Genomic DNA, 24329 nt, shown 5'->3' with positions numbered 1-24329 from the left:
CTTCTAAGAAATATGCCAAGTAAAGACAATTTTAAAAAGTGCCCCGAACATTTGAGGAAAGATAATTTCCATACTACATAAAGTATTGTTTTGTGTCTTTTTCTATACTGGATACAATTTTTTCTGATTATTCTTTTCAATGATTCAAAATGCATGCTTCCTATTTCAAATAATATATGTAGTTACATGTAAAAAATATAAAATGAAATGAGTATTAGCTCCTTGAGTTTTTAGCTGTGTAGTACTATTTCTGTTTATACTAAATCTTTTTTACAACTGGAAGACTGAAATGGTATCTACTGGCCCTTTCCATTCAAGATGGGAAAATCAGCAAACTCATTTCTCCAAATCTTTCCTTTCTGCTTTTGGTGACCTCTACTTAGTTAAGCTTCTCTCTCAACAATCATGAAAAACATTTTCATGGCTTTGTAACCACACTCATAATAATTACTTAGATCTAATTCTATATAGGAATGGCTCAGAAGTTCAACATGCCTCCCTGTATATCACAATTTACCCATTTTCAGTTCTCTGCTGGAATACTAAACAATGAAAAGTATGTTCATGTGGGGCAGGTACACGAATGCTATGCATCTCTAATGCTGACACACACCCAGCAGAGACTGAGTTTCTAGTGTGTGGGTGGTCTCCTTATATAGTTGTGAAAATAGTAACAGCTTTGTCCTGTTCTTGTACTTTTTGTTTATTTAAGAACAGGAGTTAGCACTTTTGCGTTCAATTAAATGTTTCCCTCCAAAATCTGTACAATTACACTGTATAAGCCTGGTAAAAATTCCTGATTAGTAATTAAGTTCACTTTTTAAATAGGACAAGTGGAGGAGGGAGGAAGCTGAGAGCAACTTACAAGGCTACTGATGGCGAATAATCAAATCTGCAATGTTAATATTCTCAGGCCATTACACTATATATTCTAATTGCACCCTGCATTTCCCTTAAGTCATTAGTTAGAATAAATCCTGAAGCAAAGAAAAATGTTACTGAGATAATACCAAAATTTCAAAATAAGACCCCTGGGATTACCAAATTATCTAGACGCTCTTAGCACAATATACAAGTCCTACTATCAAGAGAAAGTAACGAGTTTTGAAAATTGTCACAACTCCATCAACAACAACAAAGTAACTATCAAACATATACTATCAGGGAAGCTTGGGAGGTGAAACAAAAGCAGAGCAGTTAAATAACACAAAGTTTAAATATAACTTTCTTGTCCAGGTCCAAACTAACGGAGCAGAGCCCTCTCCCAATCTCACAGAACAGGACCACTTCACTTAAAAAGTAGGCATTGGAGAGTTGTAAGTTAACAGAAGACTACTGGAACTAAAATGGACTTCCCAACAGCCCAGTGAGATCAGGACCGAGAGCTGACCACAAACTGGGTCAGATGACATGGAGAGAGGCTAAATCAATGGGAATGCATGTTCTCCTCCATTCGTTTCACTACGGAATTTCCAAAAAGGATTCTGATGAAAGAATTAAATCAAGAAATTCAGCTTTAGTTTGTTTGGTAAAATAACTCAACTAGAAGGGAATGTGGTCATGCAAACATGAAATAAACTAAGAAATAAATTTACCAGCATAGTAACATTAACAGCTCTATGAACAGTAGTTAAAAACCTGGAAACAAACCATATACCTATCAACAGGTAAATGGATAAACAAATTACTAATCTATGTAGCAACATGGACAAACCTCTAATTATGCTGAAAAAAAAATTAGAAAAAAAGGAGTACATACTACATCATTCCCTTTTATAACATTTTTTTTTTAAAGATTTTATTTATTTACTTGACAGAGAGACAGATCACAAGTAGGCAGAGAGGCAGGCAGAGAGAGAGGGGGAAGCGGGCTCCGTGCTGAGCAGAGAGCCAGATACGGGACTTGATCCCAGGACCCTAAGATCATGACCTGAGCCGAAGGCAGATATGAACTAATCTATAGAGGATGGGGATTTGGAGGGAAAGATGGGAGGTAGGGATTACAGAGAAGCATGAGAAAATTTAGGAGGGGATGGTTATGTTCGCTATCTTACTTATGGTAATGGTATTACAGATACACATGTTAAAACTCGTCAAAGTGTATGTATCATGTATGTACAGTTTACTGTTTATCAATTCTACCAAAATAAAGCTGGAAAATAAAGCAAATAAGGAAAAGAAATTATTGCTTCTGAACAACTGCTTCTATAGTTCAGCAGTGCAACCTAATTTAATCTAATGAAAACTTACAGATTCTCAGAATTTAAGAGAAAACAAAATGTGAATTAGCCATTTAATTTTATACACAAACATTCAAACAGAGAGAAAAACTTAAAAACAAACTAAAATCTAGAGAATGGGATGAATGCAAATTTATAGAGCATCATTGAAGAATAATTAGCATAACTTAGAATGTACCTGCTTTCCATAGTAAGAGCCTAAGAACTATTAAGAGGAATGAAATCTAAGGGTTGTCAAAACAAAAGGAAGATGATCAGGCCAATTTCATCTTAGTACTACCTAGCCGTGTACATTAAAAATGTGTTAAGATGACCCTGGGACGCCTGGGTGGCTCACTCAGTTAAGGGTCTGACTCCTGATTTTGGCTCAGGTCATGATCTGAGGGTTGTGGGATTCAGTCCCACATTGGGCCCTGTGCTCAACAGGGAGTCTGCTTAGGATTCTCTCACTCTCCCTCTGCCTCTCCCCCTGCCTGTGCATGCATGCATGCTCTCCCAAATAAACAAATAAATTTAAAAAATGTCTTAGGTGATCCTTTCCAAAAAAAACTAACTAAAAAGGAGTTATTTTGAGGAAAGAAGCAACATGGTGGAAGAGTATGGGATCTCATCTCATCTGGTCTCTTGAATTCAGCTGGACCCCTATCAAATCATTCTGAACACCCGTGAATTCAACCTGGGATGTAAGAAAAGAGTTGCGGAATTCTACAAATAGAAAAGTGACCAGTTTTTGCAAGGTAGGCAGTGCAGAGAAGTGAATACAAAGGGATATATCTGAAGATAAATGGTGTGGGGATGGAGGAACTGTAAGCAGGCTACTGGAAAGTGATATTGCCCCAGAGTGCAAAACTGGAACTTTTAGAAGTCTACTCCCATCAGGGACATTCCTGCCTGAAAGGTGCTCAGGTGGCGAAGCGGAGAAGAATCCTAGGTAGGACAGTGTGGTCTCAGGATCCCCGGGGCCACAGAAAGAAAGGGGGTGCCTGAGCCAGCAGAATTTCCAAGCACTGGAGTGGGGAAACTGGCTACGGTCAACAAGCCTGGGAGTACACTCTCAGCCTGGTTTGCCATAAACCACAAACCATGGCACAAGTGGGCAGCCAATCTCCATTTGTGGGCCCTGCAAGTGGGAGGCCCACAGCAACCCTCTTCCCTCCCCCAGGAGGATCAGTGCAGTTGTACACTGCAGGAGTCTGCAGAGTGTGGCATACACAAAAACACAGACTGCTTTTCCCTGAGGGTTTACTGAAGAGAGGGGGCTGTGACCTTTTAGCTCTGGGGCTGGAAATTAGGGTACCACCATTTTTATTTTCATCCTCTAAAGTGGTGCAGAAAGCCTTCAGGGAGCAAAAGCCACATGGAGCAACCCGAAGTAGCTTACACTGAGCCCAGCCCTCTGGCAAAGGGTGGTACAGCACCTCCAGGAAAAGACACCTGAGAAATCAGTGCAGCAGACCCCCCCACCCCCACCCAGAAGACCAGCTGGAACATCCGGAGAATACCAAGTTTATAGAGCACAGAGAACTGCAAAAAGCCAGGGGGAAACAGTACATAGAATTCAAGGGTTTTTTTCTCATGATTCTTTTACCTTTCAGTTAAAAATTTTTCTTTTCTTTTCTCTTTTTCCTTTTCAACTAGTTTATTTTAATCAACTCTTTGTTTTTAAGTCTTTTTTTAATTTTCATTTTTACATTTATATTTTATAGATATAGTCTTAATTTTCAGCTTCCTTTCACTAAATTCAATTTTATTTTTGTGTATATACAAGTTTTGCTTTCTTTATAATTTTGGCATTAGTGTCTTCTAACAAACAGACCAAAATACACCTAGGATGAAGTGGATCACCCTATTTTGTCCACCTGGGAGATTATATTCTCTCTTTTTTCCCTTTTCTTTTTTTTTTTTCCTTTCTGTTTTGGTTTCTGACTTCTTCAGCTTTGTCTAGTGTGTATTTTGCTTGGTTCGTGGTTGATATTTTTGATATGTTCTCTTGTCCATCCATTCTTCTCTGGTCAAAATGACTAGAAGGAGGAATTCGTAACAAAAGAACCAGAGATAATACTCTGTGCCACACACCTAATCAATATGGATATAAGTAAAAAGTTAGAGATGGAATTCAGAATAATAATTATAAAGTTACCAGCTGAGCTTGAAGAAAGCAAAAAAGACACTAGAGAAATCTCTTCATGCAGAAATAAAATCTAATCAGGCTGAAATTAAAGATGCTTTAACTGAGATGCAGTCTAAAATGGATGCTCTAACAGGTATGGTAAATAAGGCAGAAGACAGAGTGACAGAGAAGACAAAATGATGGGAAAAGGAAGGAATTTGAGGAAAAGAGAGAAAGAGAGCTAATGGACTATGAGGGGAGGCTTTGAGAAATCAAGTGGTATCATAAAGCTAAACAATATTGGCATTATTGGTGTCCCAGAGGAAGAAGAAAGAGAGAGGGCCAGAAGGTATATCTGAGTGAGTCATGGCTGAAAATTTCCCAATTCTGGAGAAGGAAAAAGGCATTCAAGTCCAGGAGGTACAGAGAACCACCCTCAAAATTTGATAAAAATAGATCAACACCCCAACATATAATAGTGATGCTTGTAAATTTCACAGATAAAGAGAAAAGTGAAAGCAGCTCGAGACAAGAACTCCTTAACCTACAAGGGTAGGAACATTTGACTGGCAGCAGACCTATACACAGAGTCCTGCCAGGTCACAAAGGGCTGGCACTAAATGAGAAAAACATCCAGCCAAGAATACTATATCCAGCAAGGCTGTGATTCAGAATGGAAGGAGATATAAAGAGCTTCCAGGGCAAACAGAAACTTAAAGAATATGTGACCAGCAAGCCAGCCCTGCAAGGAATATTAAGGGGGATTCTGTAAAGCAAAAAGAGACCCCAAGAGTAACATAAACTAGAAAGAAACAATCTACAGAAACAGGGACTCTACAGGCAAGACAATGACACTAAATTCATATCTTTCAATAGTTAACTCTGAATGTAAATGGGCTAAATCAAAAGACACAGGGCATCAAACTGGATAAAAAAGTAGGCATCAATATGCTGCTGTCTGCAAGAGACTATTTTAGACACAAAGATGCCTCCAGATTGAAAGTGAGGGGGTGGAAAATCATTTACCATGCTAATGGACCTCAAAAGAAAGCTGGGGTAGCAATCCTCATATCAGACAAATTAGATTTTAAACTAGAGATTGTAGTAAGAGATGAAGTGGGACACTATATCATAAAGGGTCTACCCAACAAGAAGATTTAATAGTTATAAATATTTATGCACCTTACTTCAGAGCAGCCTATTATATCAACCATTAATAACCAAATTAAAGAAACACACAAATAATAAAATAATAGGAGGGACTTCAACACCCCATTCACAGCAATGGAGAGATCATCTAAGCAGAAGATTAACAAGGAAACAAGGGCTTTGAATGAAACACTGAACCAGATGGACTTCACAGATATATACAGAGCATTCTATTCTAAAGCAACATGTGCATATAGAACTTTCTCCAGAATGGATCATGTCCTGCATCACAAATCAGATCTCAACCAATACCAAAAGACTGGGATTATTCCCTGCATATTGTCAGACCACAATGCTTTAAAAACTAGAACTAAGGGGTGCCTGGGTGGCTCACTGGGTTAAAGCCTCTGCCCTCGGCTTAGGTCATGGTCCCAGGGTCCTGGGATCAAGCCCTGCATCGGGCTCTTTGCTCAGCAGGGAGCCTGCTTCCTCCTCTCTCTCTGCCTGCCTCTCTGCCTACTTGTGATCTCTCTCTCTCTCTGTTAAATAAATAAAAAAAAAAAAAAAAAAAAACTAGAACTAAAACACCAGAGGAAATTTAAGAAAGAATGCAAACACTTGGAAGTTAAAGAGCATGCTACTAAGGAATGAATGGGTCAGCCAGGAAATTAAAGATGAATTTAAAAAACTCATTGAAACTAATGAAAATGAAAACAGAGCTGTTCAAAACCTTTAGGATATAGGGGATATATTCCCCCAAGAGGGAAGCATGTAGCAATACGAGCCTCTCTCAAGAAACAAGGTCTCAAATATACAAGCTAACCTTACACCTAAAGGAGCTCGAGAAAGAACAGCAAATAAAGCCTAAACCAAACAAAAGAGGAGAAACAGTACAGATTAAAGCAGAAATCAAGGAAATAGAAACCAGAAGAACAACAGAACAGATAAACAAAACTAGAAGTTGATTCTCTGAAAGAATTAATAAGATCAATAAACCCCCTAGCGAAACTTATCAAAAAAAAGAGAAAGAGAGGGAGAGATAGAGAGAAAGGACCCAAATTAATAAAACCATGAATGAAAGAGGAGAGATCACAATCAACACCAAGGAAATACAATTTTAAAAACACATTATGAGCACCTAATGCCAACAAATTAGGCAATCTGGAAGAAATGGATGCATTCCTAGAAACGTATAAACTAGCAAAACCAAACCAGGAAGAAACAGAAAATCTGAACAGACCATAACCAGCAAGGAAATTGAAGCAGTAATCAAAAATGTACCTAACCCTAACCCTAACACACAAGTGTTCAGGGCCGGATGGCTTCCCAGGGGAATTGTACCAAACATTTAAAGAAGAACTAATACTTATTCTTCTAAAACTGTTTCCAATAACAGAAATGAAAGCAAACTTCTAAACTCGTTCTATGGGGCTAGCATTACTTTGATCCCAAAACTGGACAAAGACCCCACCAAAAAGGAGAATTATAGGCCAATATCCCTGATGAAAACGGATGCCAAAATTCTCTCCAAAATACTAGCCAATAGGGTCCAACAGTACATTAAAAGGATTATTCACCACGACCAAGTGGGATTTATTCCTGGGCTGCAAGTGTGGTTCAATATTAGCTAATCAATAAACATAATATATCACATTAATAAAAGAAAGGACCAGAACCATATGATGCTCTCAACAGATACAGAAAAAGCATCTGACCAAATACAGCATCTTTCCTGATTAAAACTCTTCACAGTGTAGGGATGGAGGGGACATACCTCAGTATCATAAAAGCCATATAAGAAAAGTCCACAGAAAATATAATTTTTAACATGGAAAACCCGAGAGCTCTTCCCCTAAGTTTCCCCAAGGAACACAACAGGGATGCCGACTCTCACCACTCACTGTTGTTCAACATAGTACCAGAAGTCCTAGCCTCAGTAATCAGACAAGAAAAAGAAATAAAAGGCATTCAAATTAGCAAAGAAGTCAAACTCTCACTCTTCTCAGACATACTTTCTGTGGAAAACCCAAAAGATTCCACCCCAAAATTGCTAGAACTCACAGGAATTCAGCAATGTGGTAGGATATAAAATCAATGCACAGAAATCAGTTTTATTTCTACACACTAATTAGAAAGAAGACAGAGAAATTAAGGAATCACTCCCATTTACAATTATATCAAAAACCATAAGATAGGGGCGCCTGGGTGGCTCAGTGGGTTAAGGCCTCTGCCTTCGGCTCAGGTCATGATCCTAGGGTCTGAGGATCGAGGCCCGCATTGGACTCTCTGCTCAGCAGGGAGCCTGCTTCCTCCTCTCTCTGCCTGCCTCTCTGCCTACTTGTGATCTTTGTCTGTCAAATGAATAAATAAAATCTTTAAAAAAAAAAAAACAAAAACAAAAACAAAAAAACCATAAGATACCTAGGAATAAACCCAGCCAAAGAGGTAAAGGATCTGTATTCAGAAAACTACAGAACACTCATGTAAAAATTTGAGGAAGATGAAAAGAAATGGAAAACCATTCCATGCTCATGGACTGGAATAATAATAAGTATTGTTAAAATATCTACGCTATGCTACCCAGAGCAATGTACACATTCAATGCAATCCCTATCAAAATGCCATCAAAAATTTTCACAGAGCTGGAACAAATAATCCTAAAATTTGTATGGAACCAGAAAAGACCCCAAATAGCCAGAGGAATGTTGAAAAAGAAAACCAAAGCTGGTGGCATCACAATGTCGGACTCCAAGCTCTATTACAAAGCTGTAATCATCAAGATAGTATGGTACTGGCATAAAAACAGACACACAGATCAATGGAACAGAATAGAGAGCCTAGAAATGGACCCTCAAGTCTATGGTCAACTAATCTTCAACAAAGCAGTAAAGAGGATCCAATGGAAAAAGGAGAGTCTCTTCAATAAATGGTGCTGGGAAAAATTGGACAGCCAGATGTAGAAGAATGAAATTGGACCATATTCTTACAGCATATACAAAGATAAACTCAAAATGGACAAACGACCTAAATGTGAGACAGGAATCCATCAAAATCCTCGAGGACAACAGAGGTAGCAATCTCTGCAACCTTGGCTGCAGCAACTTCTTGCTAGACAAGTCTCCAAAGGCAAGGGAAACAAAAGCAAAAATGAACTACTGGGACTTCATCAAGATAAAAAGCTTCTGCACAGCAAAAGAAAACAGTCAACAAACAAAAAACAAAAAGGCAACCTACGGAATGGGAGAAGATATTTGCAAGTGAAGTATCATATAAAGGGCCAGGATCCAAGATCTACAAAGAACTTATCAAACTCAACATCCAAAAAACCAAATAATCCAGTCAAAAAATGGGTGAAAACATGAAAAGACATTTCTCCAAAGAAGACATCCAAATGGCCAACAAACACATGAAAAAGTGCTCATATCACTCAATATCAGGGAAATACAAATCAAAACCACAAACAGATACCACTTCACACCAGTCAGAATGGTTAAAATTAACAAGAGAGGAAACAACAAACGTTGGCAAGGATGTGGAGAAAGGGGAACCTTCTTATACTGTGGGTGGGAATGCAACCTGGTGCAGCCACTCTGGAAAACAGCATGGAGATTTCTCAAGAGGTTAAAAATAGAGCTACCCTAAGACCCAGCAATTGCACTACTAGATATTTCCCCAAAGATATAAATGTATTGACCTAAAGGGGTACCTGTACCCCAATGTTTATAGCAGTAATGTCCATAATAGCCCAACTGTGGAAAGAACTGAGATGTCCATCAACAGATGAATGGATAAGGAAGACATGGTATGTGTGTATATATCATACATACATACACACACAGGAACACTACTCAGCCATCAGAAAGGATGAATACGTACCATTTACATCGACATGGATGGAACTGGAGGGTATTATGCTGAGCGAAATAAGTCAACCAGAGAAAGACAATTACCATATGGTTTCACTCATATGTGGAATGTAAGAAACAGCACAAAGGATCATAAGGGAAGGGAGGAAAAACTGAATAGGAAGTCATCGGAGAGGGAGACAAACCATGAGAGACTCCCTCAACTATAGGAAACAAACTGAGGGTTGCTAGAGGGGAGGTGGTCGGGGGAATGAGATAATTGGGTGATGGGCATCAAGGAAGGAACGTGATATGATAAGCCCTAGGTAATATACACAACTGATGACTTACTGAACACTACATCTGAAACTAATGATATTATATTGGCTAATTGAATCTAAATAAAATACAAATAAATAAAATACAAATCTAAATTAAAACAAAACAAAAAAACAAAGATAACAGACAGCATATAGCAAACAGCATTTCTAAAACCACACTATCCTCTAATATACACTTGATAAATGGTCATCTAAAACTGTGATTTGGAAAAAAAGAAAATTTAACGTTGCTGCTTTAGTATAGAAAGTGTCAAGAAAAAATGTAGCATATACATTAGAAGCAGAAAAGATTAATACATTCAATTTAGTGTTCAATGTAAAGAAACTGGGAGGAGGAAGAAATAATCAAACTAGATTCAAGTTAATGCATTAGGCTGTTCCTCCTGAGATCCCTGTTGAAAAAACTTTGTAGCATATGAGATCACATATGTAATGCTGCCTTTAAGGTAAAATTACATGTTTATGGATTAAAAATGGCAAAGTCCAACTGCAGTGCTCCTTTAGTTCCCCACCCCACCCAGAAAGGTTCTTGCAATTAATTATATTTTCAAAATACCTTATCATTATTATAAATAATATCTTACTTAATAATAACTTGTATTATACAAATAGTATATTAAGTAAGATTTATTTATTGTTTTATTACTTTATTATTTGTTTATTTTATTATTTTCTTAGTTTTATTACATTCAGGGACTATATGGTCATTTTCCATGGAATTTAGAGCCTTCTAAATCACATAAGGGCTTGACAAGATTTATATTTAATCTGGATTATGTATTCTCTTAAAAATAATTTGATGTATAACATTGTTTAAGAAAAAAAAAAAAAAAAAGAGGAGCTATTTTAACCTTAACATTGTCCCACCATAGTTAATTTAACAAGAATGTGCTTCATTTCTAGGAGGCAAAAACAATTTTTTTTAAGTGTTCAGTACTGGAAGGGATGGTCCTCTGTAGGTTAATAGGAAAGTATTTTTTAATATTAAAAATTCAACATCTGGGGGACACCTGAGTGGCTCAGTTGGTTAAGCCGCTGCCTTCAGCTCAGGTCATGATCCCAGCGTCCTGGGATCGAGTCCCATATCGGGCTCCTTGCTTGGCAGGGAACCTGCTTCTCCCTCTGCCTCTGCCTGCCTCTCTGCCTACTTGTGATCTCTCTCTTTCTCTCTCTCTCTGACAAACAAATAAATAAAATCTTTAAAAAAAAAAAAAAATTCAACATCTGGAAATCTGGTTTGTATGGCACATCTTATGTGGGACATAAATGTGTGTTTTAGAGGAAACATTTAAAAAAAAATCTGTAGCACTTTCTTAAATGTAGGGATTTTACCAGCCAGGATAATATATCTTTAAATTTTCAAAAGTCAACCATATGGATACTCCTATGCCAGCAGCAGTTCAGGCAATCAGTCTACTGCTGAACTCAGTAAACCTTGTGTGTAATACCAACCTGTAATAGTAGCCTGTCCAATAAAAGAAACAAGTGCAAATAAATGGTTCTTAGAATTATGAGAGTCAATGGTGTACATCTCATCCCAAGAGAAAAGAGCAAATCCATAGGAAAGAGAAAAGTTTTACTGAAGGACAGAAGTTAAACTCACTGGATAGGCTTTTGTATGAGAAAAACAAACTTCGAAATGGTACAAGTGCTCCATTTACAGCTATATATAACTATTTCTTTAAATATTAATGTTCATCATCGACTGAATACTGGTATTAGGAAACACATCAACAATTACAGAAAATCCTATTTTCTCCAAAATCAGGCAAAAGGCACTTTCATATAGCACCTTCTCTTCCTGTTTGGTCCCAAGACCTAGATGATACAAGTTCAACATCTAAATAATTTATGTTAGAACTACAGTAACAGTAAGATAATAAGTGGTGAGTATTTCAACAGAATCATGAGCTTTCTGAGTAACATTCAGACTGTAAAAAGGTGTTATTTTGTTGGCTTACCAGTTGTACTTTTGTTCCAAGGAAGTTCCACCATAAGTTCTAAGTAATTTCTAGTCAGAGCATATTCTGGCATTGACTGAGGCATTTTTTTGAGTCTGCGGGGAAAGAATACATAGCAAAAATGTTCCACAACATAGAAGAATTCCCTAAAAACACAAAAATTCAGCATCTGCCTTTCTGGGGTCAGATATACTATGCATATTTGATATAAAAAATCTGGAAATGTTTTTAAAAATCGGGTTATTTTGTTTTGTAACGTACTTATGGACAAAAAAATTAAACAGATACCTGCAAACTCGGCGGGGGGGCGGGGGAGTAACAGAGGTGGGGGATGAAACACTGTATCTAATTCTATCCTTGAAATATGACCTTACCAGTATCAGTATCTCACAGTGGGAGTCTCAAGTGACATTTATCCATTGATATACCTATCATAGTAAGATTTAAGTGCTTAACCATGCATAACACAATAATTATATTTTTTTGTATCAGAGATGAAATCAGCTCATCAAAGCAAGCTTATATCAGATATTTAATTAAAAATGCAACTCCCATAATAAATGCAGTGTTTAACAGTGTTCTGCCCACAACAGATGTTCTACATTAATTAATGCCAGTCAATATAAAGTATTCCTGAACTGCAACTCACATCCTTAACTGTGAGCCTGAGAAAGTCAAGTATTTAGTTACTGAGCATTCACTTAGGTTCATATAATTCACTAATAAAAGAAAATGCAACATAGTTATACTGTGTCAAGTACAGAAAGAAAATACTGGTTTTCTATTTAACCCTGAGATTATCCATATACCCTATGCTGTCATAAGGTTTCTGTGTACTTTACCTTATACAAAGAGAAACTGACAGTCCCTGCCCTCTAGAGTTTACAATCTTTTTTTCTAAAGAAGAAAAAAGTGACATGTGAAGAACATGATAAGTGAACAAACACTGTGTCTAAACAAAGTACAACCTATTCATTAGACAATAAAAAGGCAGTTAACAAGAGTGATCATGTTTGACAGTACACTATAGGTGGAAGAACTGTACCACTTATACAGAGCAACTGAGAAAAAGAGTTGGGACACTGGTGTTAATTCAGCAGTATTAAGAGTGTTTTAAAATCAGATTCTGGTTGAGGAATGAAGAGGGATAATCTGAAGATTCCACAGATCCCAGCTATATAATCTGAGAATTTGGAAAGCCATGAAAGGTAAAAATTGACATTGGAAAGATAAAATGAATAGAATGGTCTATACCTACATTAACCATAAGGAGAAAGGTTAAAGAACATAAAACAACTCAGCTTTCAGTTTGTGATCCAAAGAAGACTCAAGTTTCCATGAGTAATTAATTTTCTAACATTAATATGCAAAATGAAAATACCAACAAGTGAATAGTTTCTTTTTAGCGTCAATTTACCTTTTTATCTCTTTATCACAGACCTTATGGGCCTGCTCTGGCATACTGGATGTTCGTATTTTTCTCTCTAGCATGACAATGTCATCATTGTCTTCATCCTCATCATCATCTTCTAAGGCTCCTGGGATGTGTGTAATCCTCCTAATAGGACGTATTGCTATAACCTAAAACAGAAAGTAGAAGAGTAAAACGGTGTGTCAAGATAAATTGGAAATGAGGTACCTAGTCACACACAAGGTTATAACTGGTGCTGAATAACACTTTCATAGAGTCTATATCTTTAGGAACTAAGTTCAAAATGATAACTAAGAGGCACAAGCACATATAGAAGCAGCAGAATTTCAAAAGTGGATCAACATAAAGTGGACATTACTATATGCTTATACTATAAAATGAGAAAAAAATTCAAGAACTGGCTCTAAAAATAATGAAAACATCTAGGACTATCTTTCTTTGAGCTACTACTGCAGTCACTACTTTCTTTATTATATTACTATTTAGTAATTACCAACAGAATAAATTCCACTGTCCCTCCTACATTAAAAAATTTCTAACATCTTTAATGTTTCTACCATTGACTCTATTCTCGTTTATCTCCCACACACAGAAAAGTCTTCATCCTTTCAAAATATTTCATCTTACCTAGGTCCCTTTCAGTTAACTACACATTCTTTACTTCCCTTTTTCTGATGTTCTGCTTTTCCATCAAGCGGCTTTGACCACCACTTCCCTTTCCTTCTTAAGTACTTAAATAATCTGTATTTCATACTTTGGCTTTTGTCTCCATTATGTTGAAATTGCTCTCTGAAATCCAACAACCATCCTCTTTGTCAACTCAAATGGCTTTGTGTTCTCTTTCTCCACAACTTCTCTATCATATTTTAAAACTTCCAAAGTGCTCTTTTGAAATTCTCAACTCAACAATATCATGAATCAACACCAGCCATCACTGGAGCAAAATGACAGGTACTTCATTTAAAAGCATGGCTATTTATGGGGCGCCTGGGTGGCTCAGTGGGTTAAGCCGCTGCCTTTGGCTCAGGTCGTGGTCTCAGGGTCCTGGGATCGAGCCCCGCATCGGGCTCTCTGCTCAGCAGGGAGCCTGCTTCCTCCTCTCTCTCTGCCTGCCTCTCTGACTGCTTGTGATCTCTCTCTGTCAAATAAATTAAAAAAAAAAAAAAAAGCAGCATGGCTATTTATTTTTTTAAACTATTACGGTTATCTATTTAATACATTCAAATATAAAAAGTTAAAGACATAATGCAGTAAATAAAAAAGCAATTTTATAGTAACAGAAATAGTGAATCTATACCTTTATCTACATAACTCACTGGCAGAAAAAATAAATAGTCTGAAGTATGAAAAACTGAAACTAAAAAAATTTTCAAATGAGAGTTTTAAAAAGCACATCAATTATTTCATTATTGAGACATAAGTAATTTTTTTATACAATCTTTTTCTCCCAGCTACTAAAGAGTGCTTTTCAACTCTTAAGGAATAGGCAGAGAAAGTTTTAGGCCTAACTCCAAATATTATCCTCTGATTCCTACATTTTCGTAACTATTGCCTGTTTGATCATTTTCTGAAATGATTTTGAACACCTTTCTATTTAAGCAGTAGGAGTATTTTGTTGGTAACAGCTGGCAGTTTTCTGTGCCTCCCAACACAGAGTGTGCCTTGCTTTGTCTTTCTGCACAAAATGTATAACTAAATTAATGATTTGATCTCAAATCAGAAATAATTCTCATTTCTGCTGTTTGTTTGAAACAGAATCATGTCCTGAAACAGAAACACCAGACAGGCTACTCTTGCCTCTGTCATTCTCCTCCACCCTGCTTTAAGGCTCCTTCCTTAGTCCCACTGGTGAGGAATCCTTCACCTTGCTCTTCTCTTTCTACAATGTATTCTCTTTGATGAAGGAACACTTCTATGTTGATGACCATCAAATCTCTAACATTATTCTGAACCTTCGACTTACTTTCTAATAGCCTTCAGAGGCCTGTCATTTCAACTCTTGCCCAAATCAAAAGTATGTTCCTGATCTTAACTCTGCCCACATATAACAAGAGTAAAATTGATAGCTCAAGGGAGACTTCAGACAGACCCCATATAAATGTAATATATGATAATGAAGGTATCACAAATCAATGGGGAAGTGAAGAATTACTTGCAATAGTGCTGAGTTAAATAAAAAGCTGTTTGGGACAAAATACAAATGCTATCTTCACTTTAGGGCAAAATAAATTACATATGGATTAAAGAGTTAAATACTTTTCAAAAGTCAGCTAAAGGTAAACTAAAAGTGCCTATTTACCAAATCACTGGAGGATACAGGACTCTAAGCTTAGAAGATAGAAAAAGATGAGCAGAACTGGAGTAAATGAAAATAAACATTTTTTTAAGTTAAAAACAAAAAGTCAGCTAAATTATGGCACAGCATAGTGCCATAGTCCTTTTAGGAAACAATTTTGTAGTATGTTCTTAATACTACATTAAAAAAAGAAAAAAGAACATTTCAATAAGTATAGAAAAAGTGTTTGTCAAAATACAACATCCACTCATGATAAAAAGCTTCAACAAAGTAGGTTTAGAGGGACCATACCTCAACATAATCAAGTCCATATATGAAAAACCCACAGCTAACATCATCCTGAATGGGGAAAAACGAAGTTTCTCCTCTTGGGTCAAGAATAAGACAAGGATGTTCACTCTTACCACTTTTATTCAACATAGTACTGGAAGTCCTAGCCATAGCAGACACAAAAAGAAATAAAAAGCATCCAAACTGGCAAGGAAGAAGTAAAATTTTCATTATCTGCAGATGAAACCATACTATATGTAGAAAACCTTAAAGACTCCACCAAAAAACTGCTAGAACTGATAAATGATAAAGAATTCAGTAAAGTCACAAGATACAAAATCAATGTACAAAAATCTGTTGCATTTCTACACACCAATAATGAAGCGGCAGAAAGAGAAATTAAGAATCAGCAGGAGGAGAAATTAAGGAGTCAATTCCACTTACTACTATACCAAAAACCATTAAGGTACCTGGGAATAAACTTAACCAAAGACTTGAAAGACCTGTACTCTGAAAACTATAAAACACCAATGAAAGGAACTGAAGATGACACAAAAAACCAGAAAGACATTCCATTCTTATTGATTGGAAGAACAAATGTTAAAATATCTATAACACCTGGGGCGCCTGGGTAGCTCAGTGGGTTAAAGCCTCTGCCTTTGGCTCAGGTCATGATCTCAGGGGCCTGGGATGGAGCCCCCGCATCCGGCTCTCTGCTCAGCGGGGGGGCCTGCTTCCCCCTCTCTCTCTGTCTGCCTCTCTGCCTACTTGTGATCTCTCTCTCTGTGTCTAATAAATAAATAAAATCTTAAAAAAAATATCTATACCACCCAAAGCAATCTACACATTTAATGCAATTCCTATCAAAATACCAATAGCATTTTTTTTCACTGAGCTAGAACAAACAATTGTAAATCTGTATGGAGCCATAAATGACCCAAATAGCCAAAGCAATCTTGGAAAAGCAAAGCAAAGCTGGAGGCATCACAATTTGGGACTTCAAGTTATATTACAAAGCTGTAATGATCAAATCAGTATGGTACTGGTACAAAAACAGAGACACAGATCAACAGAACAGAACAGAAAACCCAGAAATGAACCAATAATGATATGGTCAATTAATCTTTGAAAAGGCAGGAAAGAATAACCAATAGGAAAAAGACAGTCTCTTCAACAAATGGTACTGGGAAAACCAGACAGACAGTACCATGCAAAAGAATGAAACTGGACTACTTTCTTATACACATATATACACACAAAAATAAATTCAGAATGGATTAAAGATCTAAACGTGAGACGAGAACCTTAAAAATCCTAGAAGAAAACATAGGCAGTAACCTCTTTGACATCAGCTGTAGCAACTTCTTCCTAGATATGGCTCCTGAGGTGAGGTAAACAAAAGCAACAATAAACTACTAAAGCAAGATAAAAAAATCTCCTGCACAATGAAGGAAATAATCAATAAAACTAAAAGGCAGCCTACGGAAGGGGAGAAGATATTTGTAAATGACATATCTGGTAAATGGTTAGTATTTGAAATACATAAAAAACTTATAAAACTCAACACCCAAAAACAATCCAATTAAAACATGAGAAGACATGAATAGACATTTTTCAAAGAAGACATCCAGATGGCCAACAGACACACGAAAAGGTGCTCAACTTCACTGATTGTCAGGGAAATGCAAATCAAAACTATAATGAGATATCACCTCACGCCTGTTAGAAAGGCTAAAATCAAAAACTCAAGAAACAACAAGTATTGGTGAGGATGTGGAGAAAAAGGATTATTGGCACTATTGGTGGGAATGCAACTGGTACAGCCACTGTAGAAAACAGTATGGAGGTTGTGCAGAAAGTTAAAAATAGAACTACCTTATGATCTAACAATTACACTACTAGGTATTTGCCCAAAGAATACAAGAATACTAATTCAAAGGGATACGTGCATCCTGGTGTTTATAGCAGCATTATTTACAACAGCCAATTATGAAAGCAGCCCAAGTATCCATTGATTGATGAATGGATAAAGAAATTGTGGTATAAATAAAAACACACACACACACACATATACTGGAATATTACTCAGCTACCAAAAAAAAAAAAAAAAATGAAATCTTGCCACTGGTAATGACACAGATGGAGCTAGAGAGAATGGTAAGTGAAATAAGTCAGCCAGAGAAAGACAATACTATGTCATTTCACTCATATGTGGAATTTAGTAAACAAAATCACCGAGGAAAGGGGAGAAAAAAAAGAAAGGCAAACCAAGAAACAGGCTCTTAACTACAGAGAACAAACTGATGGTTACAGGGGCGGGGAGGGGGCTGAATGAAATAGGTGATAGGGATTTAGGAGTAGAAGCACCTGTTGTGATGAACACTGGGTGATGAGTGGAAGTGTTGAATACCTTAAAGTATTGTATACCTGAAACTAATATTACACTGTATGTTAACTAAATGAAATTTAAGTAAAAACTTTTAAAAAAGGAAACATGAGGGGCGCCTGGGTGGCTCAGTGGATTAAGCTGCTGCCTTCTGCTCGGGTCATGATCTCAGGGTCCTGGGATCGAGTCCCATATCGGGCTCTCTGCTCAGCGGGGAGCCTGCTTCCCTTCCTCTCTCTCTGCCTGCCTCTCTGCCTACTTGTGATCTCTCTCCGTCAAACGAATGAATAAAATCTTAAAAAAAAAAAAAAAAAAAAAAAAAAAAAAAGGAAACATGAGGTATTCAATTAGATAGTGTATATCTAATTGAGTAATTATTGTTATTGAGTAACTTAAAAATTGAAGTAATTGAATAACTTCAATTATTTTCAAAGACATTCATCACAGTTGTTAATTTTTAAAATACAGAAAACACTGGAAACACACAATGTATGGCAAAGAGAAATTGCTTAGTAAATTATCCCTTTTAATGATGAACCAAAAATTACCAAGAACAAAAAAATGAGAAAACATTACAATGTTTTTTAAAAAAGAAAGACCCAGACATGGAAAGGACTAGAAAAACATACCAAATTTAGAATTTTATCAGTAATTTGAGTGAGAAGAGACAATGAAGTTTTTGCTTTGTTCCTTTCTTTGTTCCGTTTTTTTTTTTTTTTTTACTTCAAAAAAACTGAATCTTATATCACATAAGAACAACTGGAAACGTAAAGAAGTAGACTGAAAGAAATATTTACCCGCTTATCATCATCTTGCTTGTGTTTTCTAGTTTTCTGAAGCAATTTCAGGCCTTCAATTTGTCTGACGAGAAGCGGTATGGTCATCTTGAACCGTTCCTCTAGACTCACAGCATCTAAAATCTAAGGGAACATGAGTCAGTCAGTAGAATCACTCTGAAACACGTGCTCCCAAAACAAGGCAGTCAGAGTCATGACTTAAATTATTAAGTAAAAAAGACAACTATCAATAGTCACAGCTACATTATGGCCAATACAACCAGATTAATTATATGAAATCACCAGAATCCTAAAAAAGAAAAAAAGCATCTTGAGCTTTCATTTAAAAATGAAGCCATGTGTACTGTTCCAACAGCAAGAACAAAACACACGTTTAATGTCAACTCTTTCTGTGAATTATTCTCTTAAAACCCAGAATGTGCCTACATATTAGGCCTAAAAAATTTCTAGGTTCAAAATATTAAATTCTTACATTCATCAAAGAATAGGAGCACTTTTAACCAACCACCACTAATGATCGGAGTAACTAATGCCCTCCATTCTTTCAAACGTCCCTGCTGATGCCCACAGCCAGCTTACCCTCTGGTACTCCTGCACTCTTGTGCTCCTACCAGTTGAGCTGCACTCTTGTGTTTATAGAGTAAGGTGTTTATACACCTTTCTGTTAGATGCACTCACTGTTGTAATTTGTTAGATTTCCTACATAATTGTAATAAAAGTATTAAACTGATAAAGGTTTAATGAAAACTAATTTATATGTTCTATGAAGATTCAATAAAGCAGACTGCTTAAAAACACTATAAAAATTAGTATGTAAGAAAACGTACAGTTTTGAGAAAAAAACATACAAATCTAAGATTCCACATTTTTCAGTGTCTTTACAACTCATTTCACTTTCAAGAAATTGAAACTGAAAATCATAGATAATGCATCATAGGTATGCTTTATGTAAGAAACATCATGAAAAATTCTAATAAAGCAGGCCATACACAAAAGGTCACAACTCCACATGCTTAAAAAATGGACAAAATATATTTATTTTTTGAGTTAAATATTATTTTTTAAATAATTTTCCACTTTAACTTTCCATAAAATGACAAACTACTAATACTGATAATGTGAATAAAAGAGCTGCTTGAACAAACAAAAATGTAAAGCAATTACTTTTAATAGTCAATTTCAGTGTAAGAGCATTTTAACTACATTTATACATCTCCAGTAACTCTTACTGAAGGTCAAAATTTATTATTTCAAATAAAAACTAACAAAACAACTCTGCATTTCAGAAGGAAATACTGTACCTGGAGCTTCTCTTTGTTGCTTGTTCGGATAATTGAAGTCAGAATGTCTGGTAAAGCTTCCCTTGGAAGGCTATCTAAAAGGCGTCTCAATTTAGCAACTGCAGGGACAGACATATCTAACATTTCAACCAACTACAAGAAAAAAGAAGTCTTTTTAATGAAATCTGGCATTATTTGTAAATTCAAAAGACAGATTGCTATATAGGCTTAATGTTTGGGCCTCAGAGTCTTTATTTCTGAAAGATCACTGATTACCACAGCCCAGGCATTTTACATGCCTCAGAGGAAAAGAGATGAACATTCAAAATATCAATCAGAATTGAAGCAAAAACGGCTCAAATACGGATAATATGAATGTTTAAAAGGCTCTGTAAATTTATGATTTTATTTTGAAAAAAATTAAAATTCATGGAAAAGTTGCAATAGTATAATAAAGTCCTATTCTTTTTTCCCCTAAATTCACCAATTATTAACATTCTGCCACATTTGCTTTTTCTAAACATGCGTGCACACACACACACACCCACAGTTATTGCTGAACATTTTAGAGTAAGTGGCAGACATCCTGACCCTTGTTCTTAAGAACAAAGGTATTCTCTTACATAATCACAGTGAAATTACCAAATTCTGGAAATTTAATAGAGTCGATGCTATTATGTTAACCAATGAGTAGTTGAAAAACAGTGTTTTAGTAGAACAATGGATTAATGAGAATCTGAGCACTGACTGTGAATGATTTTTATACAAACAACATCCAGGGTATATCCTGGAGTTAGGACACATTAAGTTAAAAGCAAGCTTTCAGTAACTATAATAATCACTGGGGTTGTTGACAAAAGTTCTCCTTTTCTTCTGGGCACATGGCGGGACTGCTCTTTCTCACCTCTTCTGAATACAAATGGGTCTATGAGCCTTGCCTGGATCCATGAAACATGAGAAGTAACAGTTTCTTCTGGGCAGAAGCATTAAAAACCATTTAGCCTTACCATATTTCCTTTTCTAGCCTCAGCAATAACAAATACATGTTTTGAGATGAATCTCTAATCCTGAGTCCCTAAGTGACTCTAACAGGTAGATCAGCACACTCTCTAGTTTTACATACAAAGCATGAATAAGAAATACACTTTTGCTATAAAGTATACTGAGATTCTGGAGTACTTACAATAGCAAAGCTTAGCCCATACTGACTAATTCACAAATGATGTGCCTCATTTAGTCACTCTAAAAAGATTTCTGATGCCAGTACTAATCAAGCCTCTCTGAAGGCACTTTAATTTAGGAATCTATCCATTGCCTGCCTAGAGTCAAGGGAATGAAAGAAAGCGCAGTCATGATGAAGCCACTCAGGTGGGAGAAGGAGATAATAAAATTTAAAGACTCTTTCTCCTAAGAATTCATCCTAAGAAAATAAAACAGTTAAAATTTGTTCTCCAAGCACTTACTGAGCACAAACTACTTGACAGACACAACATACTGCTCGGTAGCGGGTGGTTAAAGCAGGGATGAATTCAAGTTCAGTAGAGGAAACAGACCTATAAGGTAAATTTCAATACGTGGTAAGTATCATATTAAAAAGGGTGCTTAAAGGACTGTGGGAGTGCAGGAAAAGGAGCACTAACAGCTCACAGGAGTTGGGAAAGCATAAATCTGAAAACTGAGAGAAGGAAGGCCACTCCCAGCAGAGAAAACAGAAGGGACAAAATCACTGGGACATGAAACAACTAAGATGTGAAGGTGATGGACAGCGTGACTAAAACAATGGGTATAAATGGAATTTAACAGAGTTGGGAAGGGCCTTAATATTGTCCTAAGAAAGTTTAACTTTATCCTATCACCATTAAAGTATTTCACTCAGGGGAGAGAAAGGCCCAGAACTTCTTTAGAAAGGCTCAGTGAACAGGAGGAGTCAGAGAAAAGAAACCAGAAAGAGATTAGTCAGGAAGCTATTGAAGAAGTCTATTAATGAAGGCTATGCAAGGAAATACAGAAGGAAATGACAGAAAAGTATCAACTGGAAACAACCCCAATGTCTAAAAAGAGGAAAGATAAAAATTCTGATAGCCCAACTCAATGAAATTTATTAAGCTACTTAATATGAAAAGTAGACATGGATAGGAAAACAAAATATAAGACTGAATTGGACTGAGATCAGAAGTCACGCCAAAAGTTAAACTAAATGCATGATAGTAGTGAAATTACGGTGATGTTTCTCTCTAAAGCCTCCTTTCATGTCATTATAATTCTTCACATGTTCAAAATTTCTCTTTTGATTCAAAGTGGGGAGATGTAAAAAGCAAAGTGCAATCTCTATGAAGCTGTGTCCAATAGAAGAACAAAGACCCAGGAGTATTACCCAGGAAAAAAAGAAAATTCTGATTCTCCCTCTATCTCCTTCTTCAATGACATAATCACTTATTCCAGTTCTCAACATGAAGTTTCTTTGTTCAGAGTCGGTCCTTCCTTTTAGTCTCCACAGAAGTTATAGCTCTAAGTTCTCTATTTCCCTATTGTTTACGACACTAGAAGTGTGTTGCTTCAAATGCCACATCAGGTACAGATACAAAGGGTGTGAATACTTGCCTTACACGTTTCAACAAATGAGACCTTTAGACACTGCCTGATCCTCACAGATCTAGTTACAGTCACTGGACTGCATCAACAGAAAGTAGAAGACTCGATTTTACAATGTATTTTGATAAAGTTTCAAACAAAATGGGGTGAGGGGAGAAGATTTCTAGTCAATCTAGAGTTAAAAAAATCTAAAACCTAGAATTAAAAAGTCAAATATTTAATGCATGGCTCATATGTGCTTCTCTCCCAGCATTCTAGGCTTTAATCAAGGTTTTAACCATCTTTGAAATCAGTCTACTGTAGACCTAACCCTCCAAAGTTACTGCCATTCTCAGTGTGACCTTGACTTCTGAACCAACATAACTTATGTAATTTGCTACCTAGGTAACTCTTGTGACATATGACTTTTGTTCAATATTTTAGTTTTTAACACTACTTAGGTTTAATAACTATCTGGTTTGGAGACACTGGAAGTTATAAGGAAAGCTCTAGAAAGACCCCTCAGAAAAATTTTAGAAAGAGTTGGCTCATTTTTCCTAGAATGTCGTAGGTACACTCTTAGACAAAAGCAAAGTGAAACCAATATATTATATTACTAAGTCATTTAAACATATGCTGCCCTAAAACTTCACACTCAACAGATTCATCATATCTTAGGGCAGGAAAGGAACTGGAGAAAATGGGGTTTTAAGGAAAAAAATAAAAGCAACTCACTTGTACTGCATATTTGTAAAACTGTTCTGATAGTTCTCCTAGTTCCTCCCTAGTTTTACAGGTGTTGGGAAATTCCTCAAGCCGGTCCAACTGTTCCACTTCAGCAACAGGATATGGCTTCTCTTTTAAGACCTGTACAATCTGGAAACGGCACAGGCCTGTAATCAGCAAAGTATAGTGAGGCTTGGGCCAGTTACTGCCTACAACCTGAACCGCCAGGGCAGCCGTCCCAATCCTGAAAAACACACAAAACATCAGTGTTACAAATGTTCAGTGTGGTAGGACAGAAACTTGCCTCAAAAGGTATTGCCTTTTCTGAGAAATTATTTTAAAAACAACATCTAAAGTGGTTATTTCTCTAATTTAGCAACTAGTAACGGTCTGTGAAGTCACCACCATCAGCAAGGGGGCAAAGCAGACCGTCTCATTCTAATTATCATCTCCTTTGAGATTAGGTAAAAATTCCTAAAAATAAAAACATAAAAGTACTTGATAATTACATAGCTTAAATTCATTTTGCTAGGAATGAGGCAATATTATACCAGAACAAATATTAGCGTTTTAAACAGATGGATATATAAACAGCGTAACATTAAGCCAATCTAAGAAATCTCTGTTCCAATAACCAGTTTTGCAACCAACATCAAGCCCGGTTTTTCACACCATCAGTCCCCGAAACGTCTACGTATCTGCCTTCTCACAAACTGTCATCAAATCTGATAATTAGTATCTATGCCCATGAATATGAAATATCTAAATGTGGGGACTAAATATTAGAGGCCACACACTGAAGGTATACACTTTGTTCTGTCCTAAGTGGTAAAGGTTCCACCTAATACTAACTATAAAAGTTCTACTTTATTTCAGTCTTATTTCAGTTCCTTACCAGAACATACAATTCTGACCAAGTTACATA

At 36.4% G+C, this 24329-nt stretch overlaps 1 protein-coding gene across 3 annotated transcripts in view; it reads right to left on the bottom strand.

Moving 5' to 3' along the window:
- The window catches only part of LOC111157324 (lon peptidase 2, peroxisomal), a 123317-nt gene that overhangs the window by 92703 nt on the left and 6285 nt on the right, over window positions 1-24329 (bottom strand). For 2 of the 3 annotated variants that reach the window (XM_022518640.1, XM_022518641.1), the window contains exons 2-6: window positions 23414-23648; window positions 20129-20260; window positions 18828-18950; window positions 13064-13227; window positions 11647-11741 (exon numbers count right to left, since the gene is read on the bottom strand). In XM_022518640.1, the coding sequence (XP_022374348.1) occupies window positions 11647-11741; window positions 13064-13227; window positions 18828-18950; window positions 20129-20260; window positions 23414-23648 (749 nt within the window). The remainder of the gene's footprint in view (window positions 1-11646; window positions 11742-13063; window positions 13228-18827; window positions 18951-20128; window positions 20261-23413; window positions 23649-24329) is intronic. The other variant, XM_022518642.1, reaches the window with a different exon arrangement.

Source organism: Enhydra lutris, unplaced genomic scaffold (assembly GCF_002288905.1).
Source record: "Enhydra lutris kenyoni isolate GAN:26980312 unplaced genomic scaffold, ASM228890v2 scaffoldscaffold54, whole genome shotgun sequence".
In the NCBI taxonomy this organism is placed as follows: domain Eukaryota; kingdom Metazoa; phylum Chordata; class Mammalia; order Carnivora; family Mustelidae; genus Enhydra; species Enhydra lutris.
The sequence above is the reverse complement of the archived record's forward strand: the minus strand, read 5'-3'. Positions and strand labels throughout refer to the sequence as shown.